The sequence below is a fragment of the Scyliorhinus canicula genome, chromosome 2 (assembly GCF_902713615.1).
Source record: "Scyliorhinus canicula chromosome 2, sScyCan1.1, whole genome shotgun sequence".
In the NCBI taxonomy this organism is placed as follows: domain Eukaryota; kingdom Metazoa; phylum Chordata; class Chondrichthyes; order Carcharhiniformes; family Scyliorhinidae; genus Scyliorhinus; species Scyliorhinus canicula.
The window spans coordinates 93,092,296-93,117,206 of NC_052147.1; the positions used below are offsets into that span (position 1 = coordinate 93,092,296).

The window sequence follows — 24,911 nt, forward strand, 5'->3', positions numbered from 1 at the left end:
GTGCCAAATACCCTTACACTACACCTAGTCTTTACCAAACATATTTAAAGTACAGTCTTTCTTTACCCCTTTGTCCCCTCAATTCTATGACTTTAGAGAAGGCAGTGACATTGTGGTATTGTCACTGGACTAGTAAACCCGAGACCTAGAGTAATGCTCTGGGGGACACAGGTTTGAATCCAGCCACTACAGATGGTGAAATTTGAATTCAATGAAAATCTGGAATTAAAGGTCTAATGATGACCATGAAATCATTTTTGATGGTCGTAAAAACCCATCTGGTTCACTAATGTCCTTTAGTGAAGAAAATCTGCTGTCCTTACCTGGTCTGACCTACATGTGACTCCAGACCCACAGCAATGTGGTTGACCCTTAACTGCTCCCTCACGGACAATTAGGGATGTGAAACAAATGCTGGCCCAGTCAGCGACACCCACATCCCATGAACGAATAATATATATATTTTTTTAAATCAGACAGTTTGGAGGCTCGGTAGTACTTCCAAATCTCTTTCTGGTCACACTTGAAGGAGTAGTCAGCTCAGTTGCTTTGAGCAAGTTTAGTTGGCTGTATTTGCAGTAATCTGTTTCCGACACCTGGTTGTCTCCATCTGATTTGCTTTTTGCTCTCCGTGAAGTTTAACTTTTCTTCATCAACAATCCATCTGCTTTGTTCAGGCACCATAGGCTTGTCCTTTCCTTTTGGAAGGAGTGCTCACTCCATTCTTTCATAGGATGAACATGGATTTTCTTTTTCTGTGGGATCCGCCATGATCGTTCTGGGAGTTGAAGGTGTTTATCCATTCCATTTGAATGTTCCTCTTCCATGAGCTCAACCTGCAGTCTGACTTTCATCGCCATATTGTGTTCTTTTGTGCACCATTGTACCTCACCGAGTTGTGCTCTGGTACGGTGATGGTCATTATTCTCATGCTCTAGCATCATCTTGCTGCTGTGTACTTCTGTTGGAAATTGCAGTTTTGTTGCCTGGTGTTCCCAGGTTGTCCGATAGCCTGAGGCTTGAGATAATCGTATTGTTGCTGGTAATTCTCATGTGTGACTTGTGCTTGAAATATGTTGGTTTTTATCTGAAGAAAAGAGGAGCTTCTAACACTTGCAAAGGAGTTGGAAAAAAATGGCTCTGCAAAGAGTGAACTCAATTAAGAGCTGGAGTCTCAGTCGAAAGTCTCTTCACTCATGGAACTCTCGGGAACTGTAGTTCCACGTAGCTGGTGACAGAGATTGTTTTGATGTCTTCTGCCATTTTTAAGAGGTTAAGGGTAACATGGGCATCCCTACTTAAGAGAGAAATAATTGGTTTTGGTTGACATACACATTTTCAATATTTGCCAGAGAGGAGTCTATGCTGGAGGAGGCGGTGGCGCAGTGGCGTATTGGTATTATCGCTGGACTAGCAAGCCACACACCCAGAATCATGCTCTAGGGACCAGGGTTTGAATTCTGCCATGGCAGATGGGGAAATTTGAATTCAGTGAAAAAATTCTGGAATTAAAAGTCTAAAAGGTGATCATGAAGCCATTGTCAATTGTCGTAAAACCCATTTGGTTTACTAATGTCCTTTAGGGAAGGAAATCTGTTGTCCTTACCTGGTCTGGCCTACATGTGACTCCTGATCCACAGCAATGTAGTTGACTCTTAAATGCCTTCAGGGATGGGCAATAAATGCTGGCCCAGCCAGCGACGCCCACATCCCATGGATGAATTAAAAAAGAGTTGGATTCCTCCAGGGTCGTAGACTGTCTGTGGCCCGAGATTTTTTGGCCATAGTTCCTTATCTGAAAGCAAAGTAGCACTGGTTCCCATGTCTAATTGGAAATTGCATTTCAAAAAGAGAATCCATGTTTGTTGATCTCACCCAAGAAATACAGGTGAACTTCTTTCTGGTATGGTACCTCAATCTCATCGACCGTTTGGACTTATGCAGCTTTCCAATGAATCCTAGCCAGTTGCAGTGGAAAAATTGGGTAGAGATTGCTGGATATTTCTCTCGCTTGTGTAGTCCACAATGCTGACATGTTCCCCCACCATTGTGTGGTCTGTTTGGGTATTGTCTTCCTTTGGCCTGGGGTTTCTATGTCCTTTTGTTGCTTTGTCTATTGTGTCTATTGATTGTCCATTGTGTTCTGAGGATGAGGAAGTGCAATCCCTTTAAAAGGGCACCATGTTGAAAGGGGAAATTGTTTGCCAAAGGTTCCCCATGCCCCCGCCTCTCCGCAGCAACACAACCCATGTTGGCCGGGAGCAAACTTGGACCTCTTGTGTAGAGAAATAGGTAAAGCTAGCACGTTTCCTTCCCAATAAGAAAGCTTGATGACTTGGTTAGAGCAGCGTATTGTTGGAGGTGCCATCCTTTGGAAACGACATTGAACTGACCCTCCCTTTGTGTCCCCTCAGGGAGGACATAAAATATTGCACTAAGGTAAAAGCAAATTACTGCAGATGCTGGAATCTGAAACAAAAACAGAAAATACTGAAAATGAAAATCGCTTATTGTCACGAGTAGGCTTCAATGAAGTTACTGTGAAAAGCCCCTAGTCGCCACATTCCAGCGCCTGTTCGGGGAGGCTGGTACGGGAATCTCAGCAGGTCTGACAGCATCTGTGGGGAGAGAAGGGAGCTAACATTTCGAGTCTGGCTGACTGTTTGAAAGAGACTCGACACGTTAGCTCCCTTTTCTCTCCACAGATGGTGTCACACCTGCTGAGATTGTCCAGTATTTTCAGTTTTTGTTGCTGCTGCAGTTGTTGTTAAAATGATGTGGAGATGCTGGCTTTGGACTGGGGTGAGCACAGTAAGAAGTCTTACAACACCAGGTTAAAGTCCAACGGGTTTGTTACAAACACTAGCTTTCGGAGCACTGCTCCTTTCTCAGGTGAATGAGGAAGGTGCAGTGCTCAGAAAGCTAGTGTTTGTAACAAACCTGTTGGACTTTAACCTGGTGTTATAAGACTTCTGGTTCAACTGATCCATGGGTGCTGAATTTTTGTAAGAAGTCCATCGTATCGCGACAGAAGCTGGGCGTTCCTTGTACGATGGGTTTCAAGATGCCCTCGGTGTAGCCAGAGAGGTTCTCGCACAGGGTCCCATTGCCTGATACAATAGGACGTCCTGGCGTGTTGGCCTTGTGTATTTTTGGGAGGCAGTAGAGATCTCCAACGCGGGGAGTACGTGGGATGAGAGCACGTAGGGCGCTCTGAAGGTCTGGATCCAAGATCTTGATCAGTCTGTTGAGTTGGCGGGTGTGTTCTTTGGTAGGATCTGTGGATAACTGTCTGTAGTGTTCCTGGTTGTTGAGTTGTCGGGTATACTTTGCAGTAGTCTGTTCTGTTCAGTATGACGGTGGCCCCTCCTTTGTCTGCTGGTTTGATGTAGCGTTTGGTCTTGGGTGTGCTTGGGTGATGTTCGGGGCTGGCTTGTTAACGCGACTGATGAATCTGGCATTGATGCGACTCCTGATGGCTTGAGCTTACACGTCGAGTCTAGGGCAGCGGCCTTCCGGAGGGGTCCAATTCGACTCTTTCCTCTTTGGTTGCTGCACCACAGATCTCTCGGTCTGCTGTTCCGGCTCATTCTGTCTCATTGGGTTTGCTGTCGGCCTCTTGGGATCTCTGGAAGAACTCCCGGAGCCTCATTTGCCTGATGAATTCCTCCGTGTCTGCTGCGAGACTGATGGGATCCATTTTGGTGGTGATGCAGAAATTAAGCCCTCTGCTTAGGACATCGATTTTGTCTGGTTGAAGGGTGTAGTCCGTCAAGTTTACAATGGATTTCCCTGTATTGTTTTCTACTGTGGTACTGTGGTACTTGGTTTCTGCTGGTGGTGATGCCGAGTTTCTCAAGCTTGCATATAGGTGGCGTAGTACTGTTGTCTCACCTGTTTGGTGGTGTCCCGCAGCTGGTTTGCTGTGTCCTGAGCGCAAGTTGAGAATATGGGGCGGGATTCTCTGAGTCTGCCCGCCAAAATCGTGCTTGGTGCGAGGGAGGAGAATAGCGGGTCAGATACGCGATCGGGTCAGAAGCCTTCCCTTCGACGCAGCGCCGGTCGGGGGCCATTGAAAGTGGCCGCCACAGTGATTCTCCGCCGGCAGCTGGCCGAGTTCCCGCCGGAATGATTCCCTCACGGTTACACCCGGCGGGAGCTCAGAGTGGCGGCTGTGGATCCGCCCTGGTGCGAGTCGGGGGCATCCGTCACCGGTGGGGGGAGGCCTCAAGGAAGGCCAGGGTTCCGATCAGGGGCCATCAATCGGCGGGCACGCGCAATCTGGGGGGGCCTATATTGTGGGAGCTGGCTTGCTGTGTGGGTCTGCCATGTTGCGCGGGGCCGCTGCCACAGGCGGCCGCCGTGCGCATGCGTGGACCTGCGGTTGGAAATGCAGGGCCCCATATCGGCAGCCGGAGCTACGTGGACTACTCCGGGGCCCTGCAAGCCCCCTTCAAAATGGAGAAATGCTCTGGACTTTCTCCATAGCCCCATTTTCAGAGAATTCTGCACATGAACTCTACCTTGTTTTCCAGATTGCGGCATCTTCTGCAGAGCTGGTACGAGGTGGTTGAGCAGTGTGAGAGAGGTGCGACAGCACAGTCTCTCAGCGTAGTCTGTTTTGTAGGTCGACTTGAGTGGGTTTGTGATCTGTAGTCCTTTCGGGACTATTGTTAAAGATTGCACTGTATTGCTTACAGAGAGTCAGCATGGACTGAATCGTCTCCTGTGCCAGAACAACGCTATCCATTTAATGTGAAGCTAGATAAACAAATGAGGGATAAATAAATAAAAGGATAGGTTCATAGGGTGAGATGAAGAAGGTTGGGAGGAGGTTCATATGTATCATAAACTCAAGCATTGATCTGTTGGGCTGAGTGACCTGTTTCTGCTCTGTAAATACTATCTAAATTATGAAAGAAGCTGGCACCAGTAACACCAGTCTAAATTGGGATGAAAACAGTTCCCACAAGTGTGTCCATTAGATGGTTTGGGATTTTGCTGTCTACCAAGGACCATAATCAATGAATTAGGTCTTTCTTGAGGTCACTTGCCTTCTTGGCAGGCCTGCATTTGACTGCAACATGTTAAAAACTGACCAGACCAGGCAGCTTTTCTGCAGTATTTTGTTAAATGTTTAGCTCACTTGCTTCAACCATTTAGTTGTACATTATAGTGAGGCACAACTCATGGTGTTAAGTGCTCAAGTTATGTGCATGCAGGCATAAATTAATTTTGCTTGTATATTAATTTAGAAATTATAATAAAGGAATTTTGTAGTTTAGCTTGAAATGTTTACTTTAGCAAGCAGTGGTGTGGGAGGGTTAGGGTGAGCCCCTCATACCTCTGTGTAGTAGAGCGTTTGAGATAAAGGGAATTGTTAATGCTGCTGTGTGCTGATCCCTTTGTTCCATGCATGATGTGTAACAAGCTCCAGTTCATAGGATATGTTACCCTCCTATAAAATTTGGCTTGATCCTGAAAGCACTAATGTTGAGTGTTGGAAGAAGCCTGAAATCTAACAAGTTAAATCAATGAGAACAGAGACAAAAACGAAAGAAAACACAGACATTTAACTCTATACAGCGATTGAAAAGTGAGTGGGTCAGAATTATAGAAGAGAAATGCATTAGCACCTGATGTCACTAGCTCAACAACAGCTCAGCCAGGGCTACAAGACCAACAATCAATGGGCTTGTGTCTCTATTGGATTAAAGTCTATAGTGTGTCACACACACAGCCCATTGAATGCAGCTTTAAACGTCAATGCCATTTGCTGAGGCAGACTGGGCCTCTTTCAGTTCTTTCGATACAAAAAAAAGATATTTATCTCTATTTTTCTTGCTATTCTTCGTCAATGCTATCAACACAACCTTTCTGACTGTTGTCACTCAGCAGTCCCTCAGCGTGAAGGTTTTGTTCTTTCTCTATTATATTTCAGCCAATGGCCTGAGGGAGATCAGCTTTTGTACTCTATTCCACAGGTGTGACGTTGCTTGAAACCCGTCCAATCAGGAATGAGGAGCCTGGATTTATGCCAGGAGTTTGTGTCCTCTGAAGGTATTGTAACCGGCCGGCTGACATCATCTGCTCCTGGGTGAGGTAGTTGCTGCCTCAATAGCCCCTCTGTCTGCTGATTGAGATCGAAGTGAACATCTTTCGCTGGAAACCATGCCATACACTGCATCCGGGCATTTCTGTGACCGCCTGGTGCGTGAGAGGCAGAGGAGGGAGGGGGAAGGGTCGATTCACAAGCCCATCAGATTTTATGAGCAGAACTTTGTGACGCTGAAGCAGGAATGCCTGCAGAAAAAGATTCTGTTTGAAGATGATACGTTTCCAGCCACTGTAGAGTCCCTCGGGTATAAAGAACTGGGACAAAAGTCGACAAAAGTGAAGAACATATTGTGGAAAAGACCAAAGGTATCTAAGCAGAATCTATTTTCTAGAAGGTGTCCTGCCTAGTAGGATATGTGAAGTTGGAGTTCCTAATGTTACTCTGACAGAAGTCTGTGGTTGAGGATGGGAGTACTTCCAGTTGCTGTAACTAAAGAGAAGTCTGTTCACTATGATGTGTTGGTGAGGTGGGAGCTGTTGCAGCCACTGTAATTGAAATGCAACCTGCATTATGATGGCTGAGTGAGAGTGGATGAATTGGCAGTAATGGTAATTGAAGAGCAGTATGTGTAATCTGAGAATGGATACAGGTGGGAGTACTCACAATTACTGTGAGTAAAACACTCTCTATAATAGGAGAGTGAGCCTGGGAGTACTATAAGTTTTTTTTTTAATTCATTTACGGGATGTGGGCATCCTTGGCCAGCATTTATTGCCAATCCCTAATTGCCCCTCAGAAGGCGGTGGTGAGTTGCTTCCTGCCTTGAGGTGTAGGTACACTCACTGTGCTGTTAGGAAGGGTGTTCCAGAATGTTGTCCCTGCGACAGTGAAAGAACGGAGATATATTTCCAAGTCAGGGTGGTGAGTGACTTGGAGGGGAACCTCCAGGTCGTGGGATTCCCATGTATCTGCTGCTCTTGTCATTCTAGATGGTAGTAGTCGTGGGTTTGGAAGGTACTGTCCAAGGAACCTTGATGTGTTACTGCAGTGCATCTTGTAGATGGTACACACGGCTGCCACTGTCCGTCAGTGGTGGAGGGTTTGAATGTTTGTCCTGGATGGTATTGAGCTTCTTGAGTGTTGTAGTGAATAGCAGGGTGAGCTCTCTGAGGGAGGGAGTACTATCAGTTACTGTAAGTGAAGAGCAGCCGACGTAGTCTGACACTGGATTCAGGTGGTATTATGCATGGTTACTATAAAGCCTTTTTAAAAATTAATTCATCTGATATGATCACTGTTTTTAAGGCCAACATTTATTGCCATCCCTAATTGCCCTTGGGAATTCATGGACCGTTGCAGTCAAGGTGCTATTCCGGCAGGAGTTCTGGGACTTTGACCCCATGATGAGGAAGGAATGGCAATATATTTTCAGGTCAAGTGCATGTGTAACATTTGGGCAACTTTGGGCTGGTGGCATTCCCATGTGCCGACTGCCCTTGTTATTCCAGATCAGACGTGTCTAACATGTGGCCCAAGGGCTGAATGTGGCATTTGAGGCCCCTATATGTGGCCCCCAGAACTAGTTTTCAAAATGTCAACCAAACAGGTAATTTTGAATTGAAGAAACTGCATGGAGCTGCTCTTCCAATCACAGGCTGTTTCTTTCCCATGTTTTCTACTGATAGGCTCACTAATGGAGCCAGGGAGCTAAGGGGCTGGATTCTCCGCAACCCGCCGCCAAAATCGCGGCCCGCGCGGGGGCGGAGAATCCATTTCCCCGCACGGAATCGGGACCGGCGCCGGTTCCCCGATTTTGTGGGCCCCAAAAAATGGCGTACTCGGAGAGTACACTGCGCCATCTAGCACCTACCTGGGGCCTTTGCTGGAGGCCCGCTCCGCCATTCTCTGCCCTGACCAGATGAAGTCCCCCAACGGCGTGGATCTAATGTGGTCCAGCCGGTCAGGAAACTAGTGTGGCGGCTGCAGTCGGAGGGCGGGGGGCCTTATACACGGCCGGGAAATGTTTGTGAGGGCGGTCAGGGTTGGGCGCGCGGCCAATCGGGGGGTTTATTTTCAGGGTCCAGCTCCGCGGTCCAAGTCCGCCTTGCGCACGCGCGAGCTCCGACACAGAAGTGCAGGGGCGTGAAAGTCCACAGTTCTGACGCCGGCGTTGAGACATCGTCCCAAGAACAATCCAGCCGAAGGGCTGTGGAGCCAAGGAGTGGGGCCCAGGGAGTCAAGAGTTGTGGAGTCGAGGAGCGGGACCCAGGGAGCCGAGGGCCAGGAAGCTAAAGAACGTGGCTGGAGCGCTAAGGTTTGGGACCAAAGCCCAGAGAGCCAAGGTAGGGTCCGCGGTGCAGAGGTGATGGGGTGCAGAGGTGCCAGTAAGCGGAGCCCAGGCATCTGGAACGGATCTTGGGCATCTGGAGCAGGGCCCAGGGATGCCAGCAGAGCACACAGCAGCATGAGTGGAGCCCACTGGTATCTAAGTGAGTGAGTGAGTGACTGCAGGCTATGTGAGTGTGTGAGAGGGTGTGTGTGGGGAGTGGCAGAGGATGAGAGAGAGCGTGTGATTGGGGAGAGAGAGAGAGAGTGTGAGGAGGTGACTGAATGTGAGAGGGGGCGAGAGAGTGTACTGGGGGTGAGAGAGTATTCCCGGGGTGAGAGAGCGGGGTGCAGGAGAGTATGTGGGGGGGGGGGGGGGGGGGGGGTAATGGGAGTGCAGCGGCAAAATATGTCCATACGTCTGGCTCACTTCTCATTCACCTCACCTACACTTCTCATGCACTCTCATCACATCACATTGGGTGAAGGTGACTGAGCCGGAAACACACACTCCCACCCTACTATGCGCTAATACTCATCTTTACTTATTATTTTTGCACAGAAAGTTGTTAATTTTTGCACTTCTTTCCAAAAAAAACTATGTTTAATGTTGTGCCAAGCTTTCCATCCCTGTTTTCAGCAGGTCGGAATGGCTTTTATGCCAGCGAGATTTCCCTGCTTGCTTGTCCTTGTGCCCCACCTAGTAACAGGGTTTCTGCCATGAAAGTCCCAGAACCTTTTTCGCATATATTAACATACACCAGACCTCCTCGCTGTATAATCCCTCATGTAGGATTTTTCCTTTGCTATCATGACATTGCTGGGCTTTACAAAAGGTTTTGCAAAATGGGAACCTAGTGAACAGTCCCCCCCCTGGGGCACACAGTCCTCAGCTCCAAGGCTTTTTTTTTTAGACTTTCTTTTTAAATTTAGGATATCCAATTACTTTTTTCCAATTAAGGGGCTTAATTTAACGTGGCCAATCCACCTAATCTGCACATCTTTTGGGTTGTGGGGGTGAAACCCACGCAGACACGGGCAGAATGTGCAAACTCCTCACAGACAGTGACCCAGGGCTGGGATTCGAACCCGGGTCCTCAGCGCCATAGGCAGCAATGCTAACCACTGTGCCACAATGCCGCTCGCTGGCCAAGCTTTTGGTCATCCCATCTAATATCGCCTCCTGTGGCTCAGTGTCATACTTTGGTTTATGATGCTCCTGTGAAGTGCCTTGGGACATTTCATGGCACTAAAAACACGGGTTGCTATTGTTGGTATCTTCTATTGAACTTAATTGAAATATTGAGGTAGATCGAGGACAGAGTGGCCAGTGTCAGAGTAAGGGGAGAATTAAAATGACCAAATGCAGAATGGGTGACCATTTTGTGGAACATCTCCATTCAGTCTGCAAGTGCGACCCCGAGCTTCTGGTGGCTACCAGAAGCTCGGGGTCGCACTTGCAGACTGAATGGAGATGTTCCACAAAATGGTCACCCATTCTGCATTTGGTCCCCCCATCTAGAACAAATAAAGAAGTACACCCAATAGCTGTTTCACCTCAAAGATTTGTTTGGGACGTTAGACGATGTGAGAGGAGGTAAAAGGACAGATGTTGCATCTCCTGCACTTGCATGGATAAGTGCCTTTGGATGGGAGGAGGGGTGTTGGGGTGATTGAGAAGTGGATTAAGAAGTCATGGAAGGAATAGTCCCTTTGGAATGTTCAAAGGGAGGGGAAGGGGAGGGGGAAATGTGCTTGGTGGTGACATCACACTGGAGGCGGTGGAAATGGTGGAGGAATATCTGTTGAACACGAAAGCTGTTAGGGTAGAGGATGAAGAAAAAGGGAACCGTATCATAGTGCTGGAAGAGAAGGGAAAGCCTGAGAAAAGTTATGTGGGAAGTTCATGACGCGGTTGAGGGCTCTTTCAAGCATGGTTGGGGGTTTTCCTAGGTTCTTCATACATCAGAAATACTGGTATTGAAAGTGAAATGTGATGTAATGTAGTCAGGCTAACTTTAGGAGTCATTGCTTTGATAGTGAATAATAGCACATCCCCATAAATAGAGAGAGAGAAAAGTCAAAGAAGAGAAGGAAAGAATCAGATGGACCATGTGAAGGTGGATTAATTTTTCCAGTTTAAGGCAAGAGCTGAGAATTGTACTGGGAAGAGGGGTGAGAGGTTGGGACTCAAGTAAAAATGTAATCAGGAATGCTTAATAAAACTCACAAAAAGGCAGACATAGCCGGGACCCGTGCGGGTATCCATAGCAACACCTTATATTTGGAGGAAATGATTGAATAAGTTATCGATTGTGAGAGTAAGTTCAGCCATGGTGTAGAAGCCAGGGAAGGAGAGTGGTGGTGGATAATGACTGCTTGGGCCTATATTCAAGATAGAAATACCGTGAACTTGTTAATATTGGGTAAATTGTTTTTTCATTTGGACTGTTCGATTATGGTACTCTGCTCTGTCCATTACAGACCTGGGTATGAATGCAGCTAAAACTTCAGCTGGTCTTCTCAGGGTCATATTAACTATAGATTAAGCTTTGGGTCTGATTTAGGTTTGTCACTTATGGTTTACTGTCATTGCTAAATTACTGAATACTGGCTAATTATAGTGCATGCTTTAATGAGCGCTCTTTGACGACTGTGAATTTGTTGATGAGAACAATGGAACCTATCTGTTGAGTTTATTCTATTACATTATGGGCATTCATCAATAACACCAATCATTTTGCTCTGCCCAGAGATTTTAAGGGTATCAGTAAACGATGCCACCTGTGGTCTTTAGACACAGTACTCGACGTTTAAATGATAATTACATAGAAGTTATATAGAACATACAGTGCAGACGGAGGCCATTCGGCCCATCGAGTCTGCACCGACCCACTTAAGCCTTCAATTCCACCCTATCCCCATAACCCAATAACCCCTCCTAACCTTTTTTGGTCACTAAGGGCAATTTAGCATGTCCAATCCACCTAACCTGCACGTCTTTGGACTGTGGGAGGAAACCGAAGCACCTGTTGGAAGCCCATGCTGACACGGGAGAACGTGCAGACTCCTCACAGACAGTGACCCCGCAGGGAATCGAACCTGGCGCTGGCGCTGTGAAGCCACAGTGCTAACCACTGTGCTACTGTGATGCCCTCACCTCAATGGCAACATGACAATGAATAAATCTGGAATATAAAAGCTAGGCACGGTATGCCATGACAACTATCATCGATTGTTGTAAAACCCCATCTGATTCACTTACCGGTATGTCCTTTATGGAAGGAAGTCTGTCTTCTGTACCTGGTCTGGTTGGCATGTGACTCCAGACCACAGCAATGTGGTTGACTCTTAACTGCCTTCTGAAAAGCCAAACAAACCACTCAGTTGAAAGACAATTAGGGATTGGCAATGAATGCTGGCCTTGACGTGATGCCCACATTCCATGAAAGAGTAAAGAAAAAAAATATTTTCCCAAGGTGAAGAGGGAAATGTTTGCGTTAAGGAAACATTTTCAGTTGTTGACAGGCCCAGCTAATTGTGATTTGTTTCCTTGTCAGGAAATCTGTGACAATCCGAAATTCATCATTGGCGGAGCCTCAAGAACTGATATCTGTCAAGGAGATTTGGGTAAGATCAAAAAAACATTATCTGGTCATTATCACACATTACTGTTTGTGGGAATTTGTGCACAAATTGGTTTCCGCATATGCAACATTACCATAGTGATGATACTTGAGAAATACACCATTGGCTGTAAAGCACTTTGGGATGTTTGGTTGTTGTAATAAGCACCATGTAAATACAAATCTTTCTTTTTTCCTGGTGACAACTGCGTTCAGGGCAACAAAATATTGCAGTGTGTGCTTCCAATGCCTTATATTATACAACATTCTGAGGCCACTACTTATTATGTTGTGTTAAGAGAGGCAAACCAGGATCAAGCTCCTTTTAAGACTCACACCTGAATGCTAGTCACTGGTATCTATGTAGCTGTCCCCCAGTACTAGTCATTAAGGATGACAAAATTAAGGAAAAATAGCACAGCCTTTGGAGGGTTAATACGTGATATAAGAGCAGAGAGTTTCTTCCATTCTCCATAGAACAATTGGTGGAGCTACTGCATGCTGACGAGCATAAAATAACATTGTGTGAGATAGGTGCTGGGCCTCGGGTCAGTGCTTTGGAACAATGCCCATTAGGAGCAGCACCCCAGCAAGCTGCCGACCTTTGTACAGGCTATTGTTTCAGCAAACCATGTCCTAACAATCAGATGTGCTGCCAGTTGGATTCTCTGTGTTCAGACTGAGCATGCTCTGTACCATCATTCGCAAAATGTTTCTTTCTTGCATTTGTACAGGCGATAGGGGTATCATTGGCTGAGCCAACATTTGTTGTCCATCTCTAATTGTCCTTGAGAAGGTGGTGGTGAGTCATGTTCACGAACTGCTGCAGTCCACCTGCTATCAATACTCCCACAATGTTAATTAGGGATGGAATTTGAACCATGACAATGAAGAAAGTGACATATTCCACGTCAGGTTGGTGTCTGTCTTGGAGTGGTATTTCCATAGATCTGCTGCAGTTGTTCTTCTAAATAGCAGAGGTCGCAAGTTTGGAAGTTGCAATTGAAGGAGCCTTGGTGAGATGCTGCAGTACAACTTGTAGGTGGAACATGCTGCTGCCACTCTGAATAGGTGGCGAAGAGAGTGAGTTTTTAGGCAGGTGGATGAGCTGCCGATCAAGTAGGCTGCCTTGTCCAGGATGATATCACGCATCCAGGCAAATGGGAAGTATTTAATCAGATTCATGACTTGTGCCTTGTAGTTGGTGGACAGGCTTTGCGGAGTCAGCAAATTAATTAATCACTACAGAATTCCTAGCCTCTGAGCTGCTTTTGCAGCAGTTTTTTGTTTAAAGTGTTTATATGACTTGTCCTGTCAAGTTTCTGGTTAGTGGTAATCCAGGATGCTGATGGCGGGGTATTCAGCATTGATAATGCTGTTGAATGCCAAGGGGAGATGGTTAGAATCACTCTTGTTGGAGTTAGTAATTTCCTGGCAATTGTGTGGCATGTTGCTTGTCACTTATCAGCCCAAGCCTGAATGTTGACATCTCTTGTTGCATGTGGACACACCTCGGTTGGCGACATTAGTGGAGAGCCTTCTGGGGCACAATCTGGTGAGCACCACATAGTTGCTGATGCCCCTCGGATGGAGGCAGGGACATCCAGGGAGACAGCAGACGGAGGTCTGCCGTGTGGGCAGCACGGTAACACAAATGGCTAGCACTCTGGCTTTACAGCGCCAGGGTCCCAGGTTTGATTCCCCGCTGGGTCACTAACTGTGAGGAGTCTGCATGTTCTCCCCATGTCTGCGTGGGTTTCTTCCAGGTGCTCAAGTTTCCTCAGTCCAAAGACGTGCAGGTTAGGTGGATTGGCCATGCTAAATTGCCGTTAGTGAAAATAAGTTAGGAGGGATTATTGGGTTACGGGGTTAGGGTGGAAGTGAGGGCTTAAGTGGGTCGGTGCAGACTCGATGGGCCGAATGGCCTCCTTGTGCACTGTATGTTTTATGTTCTATGTTTATCCCAGGACCGAGCTGGGTCCCAGTCCCATGTCAAGCCTCTGGACCAGGTTATCCCGGAGCTGATACAGACGCTAGGGTGTGTCCGTGAGATTCAGAAGGGGCTGTCAGGTACATTCTGGTGGGTCCATAGCTAATTGGAGGAGTCCCAGAGGCTACTGGTGCAGGAGATGGCGTTGTCCATGCGTGGCACCAAGGCCACCACTGCTAAGGTGGTGACTGCAGTAAAAAGCTTGGAGCATGGTATCAGCAGAGTGATGGTTTCCAAGGCATTGCTCAGTCAGTGACAGCCATGGCTGAGGGCCTCGACAGCATGTCCCGGTCGCTGGGGGATGTGTCCCTTACACAGGTGGACCATGCCGAGTATGCGGAGCCTGTCCCAGTCTCAGGTGGGCATTGCCGAGGCATTCCTGTGCATGTCCCAGTCCCTGAGAAACATGTCCAGCTGATCCTGGCTCATCCTCGAGTCCCTCCTAGTCCGGCTCCTCCTCGTCTCCTTGTCCTCCTCATCAGACAAGACCGCATGTTCTCCTCCTCACCTCCAGCACGTCGCTTTGCAGCTGTGCCAGGTTGTGGGCACAGTAGACCACCACAAAGTGGGGGCCCTACGGAGGGTGTACTGCAGTGCACCACCAGAGCAGTCGAGGCATTGGAACCCCATTATCAGCAGCCTGATGCACTGAACAACAGCCCAGGCCTTGTTACATCGGGTCTCTGCATTGGTCTCCGGACTCTGTACTGGCATCATTAGCCAGGACCTCAATGGATACCCTTTTCCCCCAAGAGCCAACCAGTAATCCTGGGGTGTCCCTCGAAGACATCGGGGGATCCGACTGCCCCAGTATGTAGTTGTTGTGCACACACATGCATGATCTTGAGGTGGTGGTTGAACACAAGCTGAACGTTCAAGGAGTGGAACCCCTTGCTGTTAATGAAGGGTGCTCCCGGACCGCCCGGTGAGTGCAAGTTGACATCCGTGCCATCTATTACCCTTTGGATCTAGGGCATCCCGGCAATGGCAGAGAATCCTGCTGCCCAGGCATCTTGATGGGCTCGGTCCAAGTCAGATTTTATATAGTTAGCTGCCCAGGTAAACAGGGCATCCGTGACCTCTCGGATGCACTTGTGGGCTTTGGTTGGAGTATGTCACACATGTCCCCACTTGAGCCATGGAATGAACATGAGGTGTTAAGGTTCAGGAATCATTCTCCTCCATGTGGTCTGCAAGGACCTGGCACAGGCGATGCACTGGCCCTTTTTTGAGACGGACTCTCCGGCGGCACACTGGATAAAAGCAAATTACTACGGATGCTGGAATCTGAAACCAAAGAGAAAATGCTGGAAAAAAGAGCTAACGTTTCGAAACTCGAAAAGCACTCGAAACGTTGGCTCTTTTCTCTCCCTACAGATGCTGCCAGACCGACTGAGATTTTCCGGTATTTTCTCTATCTGCCCGACATCTCCGTGAAAGACCAGCAACCCCTGTACGCCTTGGGCCGTCACCGGCCTCCCCTTCTGGTCCCTCCCTGGCCTGATGGGCAGCTTGGTCCTCTGGATGTGGAGCAGGCCCCTGAACACGTGTTGCTGCTAGGAGCCTCTGTCGATGTTGCTGCCGCTGCCTTCTCCTGCATCTGGCTGCCTGGACTGCCACCGCAAGGCCAGCTGTAGCGGGATCCATAATATCAGCCATTATGTGATTTCCATCAGGAATTGGAGAGTGTGTGAGACCAACAATCAGTTATGGCTTCCATTCTGGTACCCTCGAGTTCTTCATGCCTCCCCCAACCTTACATTCCCTGCCATCTCTCAGGGTATCATCCAATGAGCCATTTGTGCTGGGAGCACCCGCCCTGCAAACGCATCCCTGGGGCTCCAGGGCATCCATCCCAGACCCCTGACCACAGTCGGGAACATTACTTGGAACAGGCACAGATTCCCTCCCTAATCCACACACACATCCTCTGGTCGCGGGCATGTGCCCAGTGCTGAGGCACAGCTCTTGGGTGTTTGATTGTTGGCCTTTGTGTTGTTGTTGCCTCCAGCGTTCAGGCAAAGTGTCCAGGCCTCACGGACTGATTGGGATGCGCTGCAATAACTCTTGCCTACCAGATGATACATCTCCACGGGAATCTACTTGGGAGCTGTGGAGTACTCACATAACTAACATTGCTAATTCCCTTTTGGTAATAGCCTTCAGTTGTGCAGCCAGAGTTAAAGTGACCTTCACCATATCATGATGGACAGGGCTCTGTCCTGGGGTGAACAGCTAGGGTTGCCCCTGGTATGGGTATACACAATCTGCGTGGTGGCATGTTGAACCCGTAGGTGCTGCACCACTCACCCCGCAGCCCAGGGACCACTCCCCATCGATGACAGCCGAACCCCCTGACCGGGCCAGTGTCCTCCACGCCCCACCCCCCGGGCTCCCCCACCCGACCCGAGCACTGGCTACTCACCTCCTCTGATCCCCACAGCAGCCAAATCGCTAGCTTCATGTTTTTTAATAGGTGCGCTAAAGAACGCCCACCTGACCACTCGCTGAGGAGGCAGTTAGATCATAGGAAGCCATTTAATAGGGGGTTAATGAGATGGAGATTGCTGTTAATTGGTGATTATTGATTTCTCACCACATCGCGGTAGGATCCGAATCTCGCCAATGGCAGTGGGCCAGTTAGTTCAGAAACTGATTGGCGCACGGCGTAGTTCCCGATTTCGGACGCTCCCGCAATCTAACTGGCTTGAGCAGATTTGCGCTCGGTGTGACACGGCTGTTGGATCACACCCCTAATAAGTCATAGGGTGGAATTGAATCCACGTAATGGAGGTCTTGCACACTGGCTGGTGAGCCAGAGAAAGCCCTCATCGCTTCCTTTTAGAAAGGCTTGCACCTGATCTGCATAATGGGGGTGGTGGTCAGATTCCATCCTGTTCCCCCGCCCCACCCTCGACTCTGTACATCTGTCTCTGGAATTAAAATTCAAGCCTAATATATATGATCGGTAACCCTTCATCAATATAAACTCACATTTCCTCTTGCCAAACAGCTCTCTAATGAATCTGTACTGCACCTCCTCTGTTGCCACAATACCCTGGGCTCCTGAATAATGTGTTCCAATTGTAACAGTTTTCAAAAGCATATTAAACAATAAAACTTGACATGGCACTCCCCCTTGGCCAGAATAATGTTACCCAGGTCCTGTGGGAGCACTGCTCTGCAGGCTTCATGTTGAGGCTAGGTGGATACAGCGTTACTCTGCATCGAGCAGAGAGGAATGTATCTGTCCAAAGGAGTGTTTGTTACTCAGGTTGGATAATTGGATACTGAAAATGGGAAAGGGTTGAATTTCCCAAGACTTATTCGATGTGCATGTAATTCACCAGGTGGAAGTCCAGTCGTTTGTCTCTATCTTTTAAAACACGTTAGTACACTAATAACTGGTTGTTAGTGCTCCATACTTATCGGGAGGTTGATTTTGTCATCAGCCCATAACTTGACACAATTCCTTCAACTCAACAAGAACGATCCAGGAACATCACAGTCAGTAAATCAAGTCTGTCAAGAGGACTGGCATTCCAGGCAATAATCCCAACAGATTAGTGCATGTGACATTTAAATATAAATTATCAGGATCAAACTGGACTCAAGGTGCCAAGAATTAATAGCAGTAGACTTCTGGTGGCGGCCATGGAGGAGTAGGTCGCACATTTGATAGCTCCCACCTGTAACAGACTTTTGGATCTTTTCCCCCCGGTTTTTTCCCGGATTTTAAGGGATACATTGGTGAAGAGTGAGACAGTAAGGAGAAATCCCCCTCCGGTGGATGGAGAATTGGACCAGAAGTGGCCGTGTGAGACGACAAAGTCCTATAAGGGTGACACAAGCAGAGTTGGTAACACGGGACAGCATGGCGGGGCAGCAGGGCCGTGGGGAGACGACACAGTGGTCGATGGAGCAGCTGCTGAAGTTTTTCGAGGATTCCTTCGCCAAGCTGAAGAAGGACACACTGGACCCGATTAAGGCTTCAATTGATCAAATGGTTCAGAATCAGGAAACCCACATGAGAGCGATCCAGGAGGTGGAACAAAAGTTGTCCGAGCACGCGGAGTTATATAACCGTGCTGGAAAACATGGTGGGGATGATGAACGACCGCCAGAAAAGAATGCAGGAGAAGCTGGAGGACCTGGAGAATAGGTCCAGGAGGCAGAATCTCAGAATTGTTGGCCTTCCTGAAGGCAGTGAGGGATCGGATGCGAGGGCTTATGTGACGGACATGTTGGAGAAATTGATGGGGGCTGGGGCGTTCCCTCGGCCCCTGGAATTGGACAGAGCGCACAGAGCCCTCACGAGGAAGCCCCTCGCGAACGAGCCGCCGAGAGCCATGGTGGTACGCTTTCACCGTTTCATGGACAAGGAACACGTTTTGAGGTGGGCCAAGAAAGAATGGAGCAGCAAGTGAGTTGCGCATCTATCAGGACCTGGGAGCGGATTTGGCCAAGAGGCGAGCTGGGTTCAATCGGGCAAAAACTACCCTCTTTAAGAAGGGAGTGAAGTTCGGGATGCTGTACCCAGCCCGTCTGTGGGTCACACATGAGGAACGGACTTCTACTTTGAAACGCGAGACGAAGTATGGACCTTTCATAAAGAAATGAAGCTGGAGGTGAATTAAAAGACACTGAAGCCTTGGAGAAGTACTGTGGCGGTGATTTGTTGTGCTGGATTGTATAAATTTGAGTAGTGCTATGTGAAATAATGGGCTGTGTGGTTGGTTAAAGGTTGCTTTGTCTTGCAGGGAGCTGGGTAGAGTGGGGGATGCACTTTGAATTTGGTTCTGCTTTTTGGGTGACTATTTTTCTAAAGTGACTGTTTCTTCACTGTTTTTTCTGATGTTTGTTCACTGGGGAATGTGATGCTTTTAAAATGTTTATTCATGTGGGGGGAGAGGGGAGAGAACAATAGGAAAACAGACTTGGTGTCAGAGGCGGGAGCTACCAAGTCAGCTGACTCTCGGAAGCGCAGTGGGGGGTGAGCAGGTGTTGAGCTGGGGATTGAGTTGGGGGATTGGGTTTCTAGTGTTGTTGCTGGGAGGGGGAAGGAGGGGGGAGCTGCTTTGCTGACAGGGGAGGAACTGTTACTAGGGGACAAATGGGAGGTCGGGAATGGCGACTGCCCGAGTAGGGACTCGAAGAAGCAGAGGGCGCGAGCTCGAGGCTGGCCTAAAAAGGGTGATGGCGAGTCGGTGGGGAGGAGGAGGTTGGAAGCCCCCATCCAGGCTGATCACATGAAGCGTGAGAGGACTGAATGGGCCAGTCAAGAGGCCCCGCGTGTTCGCGCATTTGAGGGGTCTGAAGGAGGACGTGGCAATGCTACAAGAGACACACCTAAAGGTTACAGACAAGACAAGATTAAGGAAGGGGTGGGTCAGTCAAGTGTTCTGCTCAGGACTGGACTCAATGAACAAGGGGGTAGCAATCTTGATCAGCAAATGAGTGGTATTCGAGGCAGGAAGAATCGTGTCAGACAAGGGGGGTAGGTACATAATGGTAAGTGGGAAGCTGGAGGGGGTGCGAGCGGTACTTGTGAACATATATGCTCCGAATTGGGACGACATGGAATTTATGAGGCGGGTGTTAGGTAAGATCCCAGACTTAGAGTCACATAACCTGATCATGGGAAGGGACTTCAATACAGTTATTGATCCGGAATTGGGCCGGTCAAAATCCAGGACAGGGAGGAGGCCGGCTGCGGCAAAGGAATTGAAGGGGTTTTATGGAACAGATGGGGGGAGTAGACCCATGGAGGTTTGCCTATCGCCGAGGACGACGGAGTTTTCTTTTTTTCCACATGTCCACAAGGTATACTCTCGCATCGACTTTTTTGTTATGAGCAGAGTGCTAATACCGAAGGTGGTGGATACTGAGTACTCGGCAATCGCAGTGTCGGATCATGCCCCGCACTGGTTGGATCTACGGGTTAGTGTGGAGAGAGGGCAACGCCCCCTGAGGAGACTGGATGTGGGGTTGCTAGCGGACGGAGCAATCTGTGGGCAGGTTAACAAGTCCATCCAGAATTACCTGGAAACAAATGATACGGGGGAGGTCTCTGCAGCGACAGTTTGGGAAGCTCTGAAGGCAGTGGTCAGAGGGGAATTAATCTCGATACAGGCCCACAGAGAAAAGGTGGAACGGGCTGAGAGAGACAGGTTAGTTGAGGAGATACTCCAGGTGGACAGGAGATACTTGGAGGCCCTGGACATGGGGCTACTGAGGGAGCGGCGGAGGCGACAGGCGGAAAGCAGTGGAACAGTTGACCACAGGGAAAGCAGTGGAACAATTGAGGAAGGCAAGGGTCGCAATTTATGAGAACGGGGAAAAGGAAGCAGAACATTAGCGCACCAGCTCAGGAAAAGGGAGGCGGCTAGGGAGATAGGTAAAGAAAAGAGTAGAGACGGTAATACTGTCCTGGACGCAGCAGGAGTAAACGAGGTGTTTAAGGACTTCTATAGTAAATTATATGAGTCGGGACCCCCAGCTGGGGTGGAGGGGCTGAGGCAGTTTTTGGATCAGTTGAGGTTCCCGACGGTGGAGGAGCACCTGGTGGGAGGGCTTGGAGCCCCAATTGAGATTGAGGAAATACTCAAGGGGCTGGAGGGAATGCAGTCGGGCTAGGCCCCGGAGCCTGACGGCTATCCGGTGGAATTCTACAAGACGTTTTCAGAGATATTGAGCCCACTGCTGGTGAGAACATTTAACAAAGCAAGCGAGAAGGGAGTCCTCCCCCCAACAATGTCGCAGGCCTCGATTTTATTGATCCTGAAACGGGAGAAGGATCCGGAGCAATGTGGGTCATACAGGCCGATTTCTCTACTGAATGTGGATGCCAAACTGCTGGCTAAGATACTGGCCACAAGGATTGAAGACTGTGTTCCGGGGGTGATAGGGGAAGACCAGACGGGATTTGTTAAGGCAGGCAACTGAAGTCCAATGTTCAAAGGCTTCTCAATGTTATTATGATGTCCCAGAAGGGGAGGAGGTGGAGGTGGTGGTAGTGATGAATGCAGAGAAGGCTTTTGATCGGGTGGAGTGGAATTACCTGTGGGAGGCAGTGGGAAGTTTTGGGTTTGGTGAGGGCTTCATTGACTGGGTGCGATTGCTCTATCAGACACCAGTAGCGAGTATGAGTATGCTACCTCACGGTAGCATGGTGGTTAGCATCAATGCTTCACAGCTCCAGTGGTCCCAGGTTCGATTCCCGGCTGGGTCACTGTCTGTGTGGAGTCTGCACGTCCTCCCCGTTTGTGCGTGGGTTTCCTCCGGGTGCTCCGGTTTCCTCCCACAGTCCAAAGATGTGCGGGGTAGGTGGATTGGCCATGCTAAATTGCCCGTAGTGTAAGGTTAATGGGGGGATTGTTGGGTTACCGGGTATACGGGTTACGTGGGTTTAAGTAGGGTGATCATTGCTCGGCACAACATCGAGGGCCGAAGGGCCTGTTCTGTGCTGTACTGTTCTATGAACCGGGGGGGTGTGGAGCACCGGGTCTTGCTCCACGCAGATGACCTGCTCTTGTACATTTCGGACCCACTGGAGGGGATGTGGGAAGTGATGCACGATCAATAACTCCCGAAGCGAGATTGTAGGACAATTGAAGGCTTTATTGAACTAGATGTTTCCCTCAGCAGCGCAGGTACAGAATGCAGCAGCTAGGGAAACACAGACTCGTATACTCCGCCTTACTGGGCGGAACCAGCAGGCAGGCTTCACCAATGATCTTACAGTATCAGGTACTTCCAACACCAATGATCTTACAGCATCAGGTACCTCCAACCTAGGAACCGTAATACCCCTAATACCGACTACCACAGGAAGTAATGCGAATCTTGGGGGAATTTGGCAATTTTTCGGGGTTTAAATTGAACATGGGGAAAAGCGAGATGTTTGCGATCCAGGCAAGATGACAGGAGAAGAGGCTGGGAGAGCTGCCACTTAGAATGATAGGGAAGAGCTTTTGATATCTGGGAATCCAGGTGGCCCGAGAATGGGAGGTACTACACAAGTTAAACCTATCCCGGTTGGTAGAACAAATGGAAGGGGACTTTAAGAGATGGGACATGCTCCCGCTATCACTGGCGGGGAGGGTATAGACCGTGAAAATGACGGTCCTCCCCAGATATCTGTCTGTCTTTCAGTCCCTCCCCATCTTCATCCCTAAGGCCTTTTTCAAGCGGGTGAATATGATTATTTTGGGCTTTGTGTGGGCGGGTAAAACCCCGAGAGTGAAGAAAGTGTTGCTGGAGCACAGTCGGGGGGAGGATGTGTTGACGCAGCCGGACTTCTGCAAATACTACTGGGCGGCTAATGTAGCCATGATTAGGAAGTGGGTTGTGGGGGAGGGGTCGGCATGGGAGCGGATGGAGGCGGCGTCATGTAAAGCCACCGGTTTGGGAGCACTGATAACGTCGCCTCTTCCGTTCTCGCCGGCCCGATACTCCACAAGCCCGGTGGTGGTGGCGGCTCTGAGAATCTGGGGGCAATGGAGGAGACATAAGAGAGTGGAGGTGGAGGGAGCATCAATTTGGACCCCGATTTATAATAACCATAGGTTTATACCGGGTAGGCTAGATGGCAGGTTCCGGAGTTGGCAGAGGGCAGGAATTAGAAGGATGGGGGATCTATTTATAGATGGGAGCTTTTCCAGCTTGAAAGCCTTGGAGGATAAATTTAAATTGCCAGCAGGGAATGGTTTTAGGTATTTGCAGGTACAAGACTTCCTGAGAAAACAGGTGCCGGCCTTTCCGCTGCTGCCACCACGGGGGATACAGGATAGAGCAATCTCCAGTACCTGGGTGGGAGAGGGGAAGGTATTGGATATTTACCAGGAGCTTTCAGAGGTGGAGGAAACCCCGGTGGAGGAGCTTAAGGGCAAGTGGGAGGACGAGCTAGGAGGAGAGATAGAGGCAGGTCTATGGGCAGATGCCCTAAGCAGGGTTAATACCTCCTCATCATGTGCCAGGCTTAGCCTGATACAATTTAAGGTACTCCACCGAGCACAGATGACGCAGGTTTTTCGGGGTTGAGGATAGGTCTGTGAGGTGCGCGAGAAGCCCAGCAAATCATGTCCACATGTTTTGGGCATACCCGAAGCTTAGAGGGTTTTGGTAGGATTTTGCGAAGGCAATGTCAACGGTGCTAAAAACAAGGGTGGTGCTGAGTCTGGAGGTAGTGATCCTTGGAATGTCGGAAGATCGGGAGTTCAGGGGGCAAAATAGACCAACGTCCTGGCCTTTGCCTCCCTGGTAGCCCGGAGTCGGATCTTGTTAATGTGGAGGGACCCGAAGCCCCCGAGTGTAGAGACCTAGGTTAGTAACATGGCTGGGTTTCTCAGTCTCAAGAAAATAAAGTTTGCCTTAAGAGGATCAATGTTAGGGTGGCAGATTTGTCGACTTTCTCAGGGAAAATTAAAATGTCAGTAGGTGCAGTATTCCAAGGGTGGTGGTGGGGGGGTGGGATTGTTGTTGTATGGTTGAGGTGTGTGAAGATTGGGCTGGGGTGAAATGTTTATTTTACCATGTTGATGTCATTGTTTATGTTACTGTTATAACATTTTTTCAAATAAAATATTTTAAAAAAAATTAATAACAGTAAACCAATGCTTCAAAAAATAAACAGCCTTTTGGTACCAACGAAGTGAGACATTGTCAAAAAATCATGGTATTGAAAAAGTGGCTCATTTGAAAAAGTAACATGTAAAAGGTTGGTTAACGATATTGTGGTTGATGGAATAGAGGGCTCAGTGTTAACCTGGACAAAAAACTGTCTTCAGGGCAGAAAACAAAATCATGGCAAATTGTTGTTTGTCAGTGAGGAGAAAGGTAGAAAAGATTGTTCCTCAGTGTCATGCTACGGACACATTTGTTTGATATATAAATGACTTGGATATTGGAATACAGAGTGAAATTGCAAAATTTGCTGATGATACCAAATTTGAAGGGTGTTTCGGGCAGTGAGGATGATACCAGTCAATTGCACAAGGCATAGCTAAACTCCCCGAATGGGCAGACAAGTGGCAGATAGAATTTAATTCAGAAAAGTGTGAGTTGATGCATATGGTAGCAGAAGAGATCGGGTAGAGACAATACAAACTTAATGGCAAAGAGCATGTAGGGATGGATGGACCTAAGGATATGTCCCCAGGAACGAATAGATCTTTGAAGGTGGCAGGACATATTGAGAAAGTTGATAGAAAATCATATGGGATCTCGGATTTCATAAATGGAGCCATTGAATAGGAAAGCTAAGAAATAGGTCAGAGCCACCTGGAGGAGGCCGGGAGATGCAGGAATTTCTAAATTGGCTGGAGTACTCGAGGTAAGGGGATGGGGACAGGGCTACATTAGAAGTGGTGATAGTGGAGCAGGAGATAAAGATGCGATTGGGAGGATGCATCGGGGAAGCTGGCAGGGCCAGATGGGTTTCCGGTGGAATATTATAAAAAATTCAAAAATAAGCTGGTACCGCTGATGGTGGGGATTTTTGAGGAGGCGATAGGGAAGGGGGTGTTACCACAAACTTTGGTGCCGGCATCGATTTTCCTGTTGCTTAAAAGAGATACGGATCCAACAGAGTGTGGTGATATGATTTGCATAGCTGTCTGCCATTGGGGCAGAACACCGGCATACCATTGGCCCTGGTCGGTCATGTGCCTCTCTCAGCCGATTGGTTGAGACCAGTCATGTGACAGCTCTCCGGTTGGTCGAGAGGCTGAGTTAACCACGCCTCCTTACCGAAGTATAAATAGTCGAAACGCCCGGCGGTCGCCCATTTTATTGTAGACAACCGCAGGGCTAAGTTCTAGCTTATTAAAGCCCAACTTTTGTAAAGCAACTCGTCTCTCATGCAATTGATGGCTCATTAATTTAATAAGCTAGATTTTTGAAGGTGGAGTTC

The 24,911-nt window shown here is 48.5% G+C and overlaps 1 protein-coding gene across 9 annotated transcripts in view; it reads left to right on the top strand.

The window, feature by feature from the left end:
* The window catches only part of LOC119956184 (calpain-3-like), a 182,398-nt gene that overhangs the window by 32,583 nt on the left and 124,904 nt on the right, over positions 1 to 24,911 (top strand). For 6 of the 9 annotated variants that reach the window (XM_038783139.1, XM_038783131.1, XM_038783173.1 and 3 more), the window contains exon 2: positions 11,944 to 12,013. In XM_038783139.1, coding sequence (XP_038639067.1) covers positions 11,944 to 12,013 — 70 coding nt within the window. Of the gene's footprint in view, positions 1 to 6,070; positions 6,424 to 11,943; positions 12,014 to 24,911 lie in introns of those variants that run through there. The other 3 variants (XM_038783200.1, XM_038783150.1, XM_038783194.1) reach the window with 1 other exon arrangement.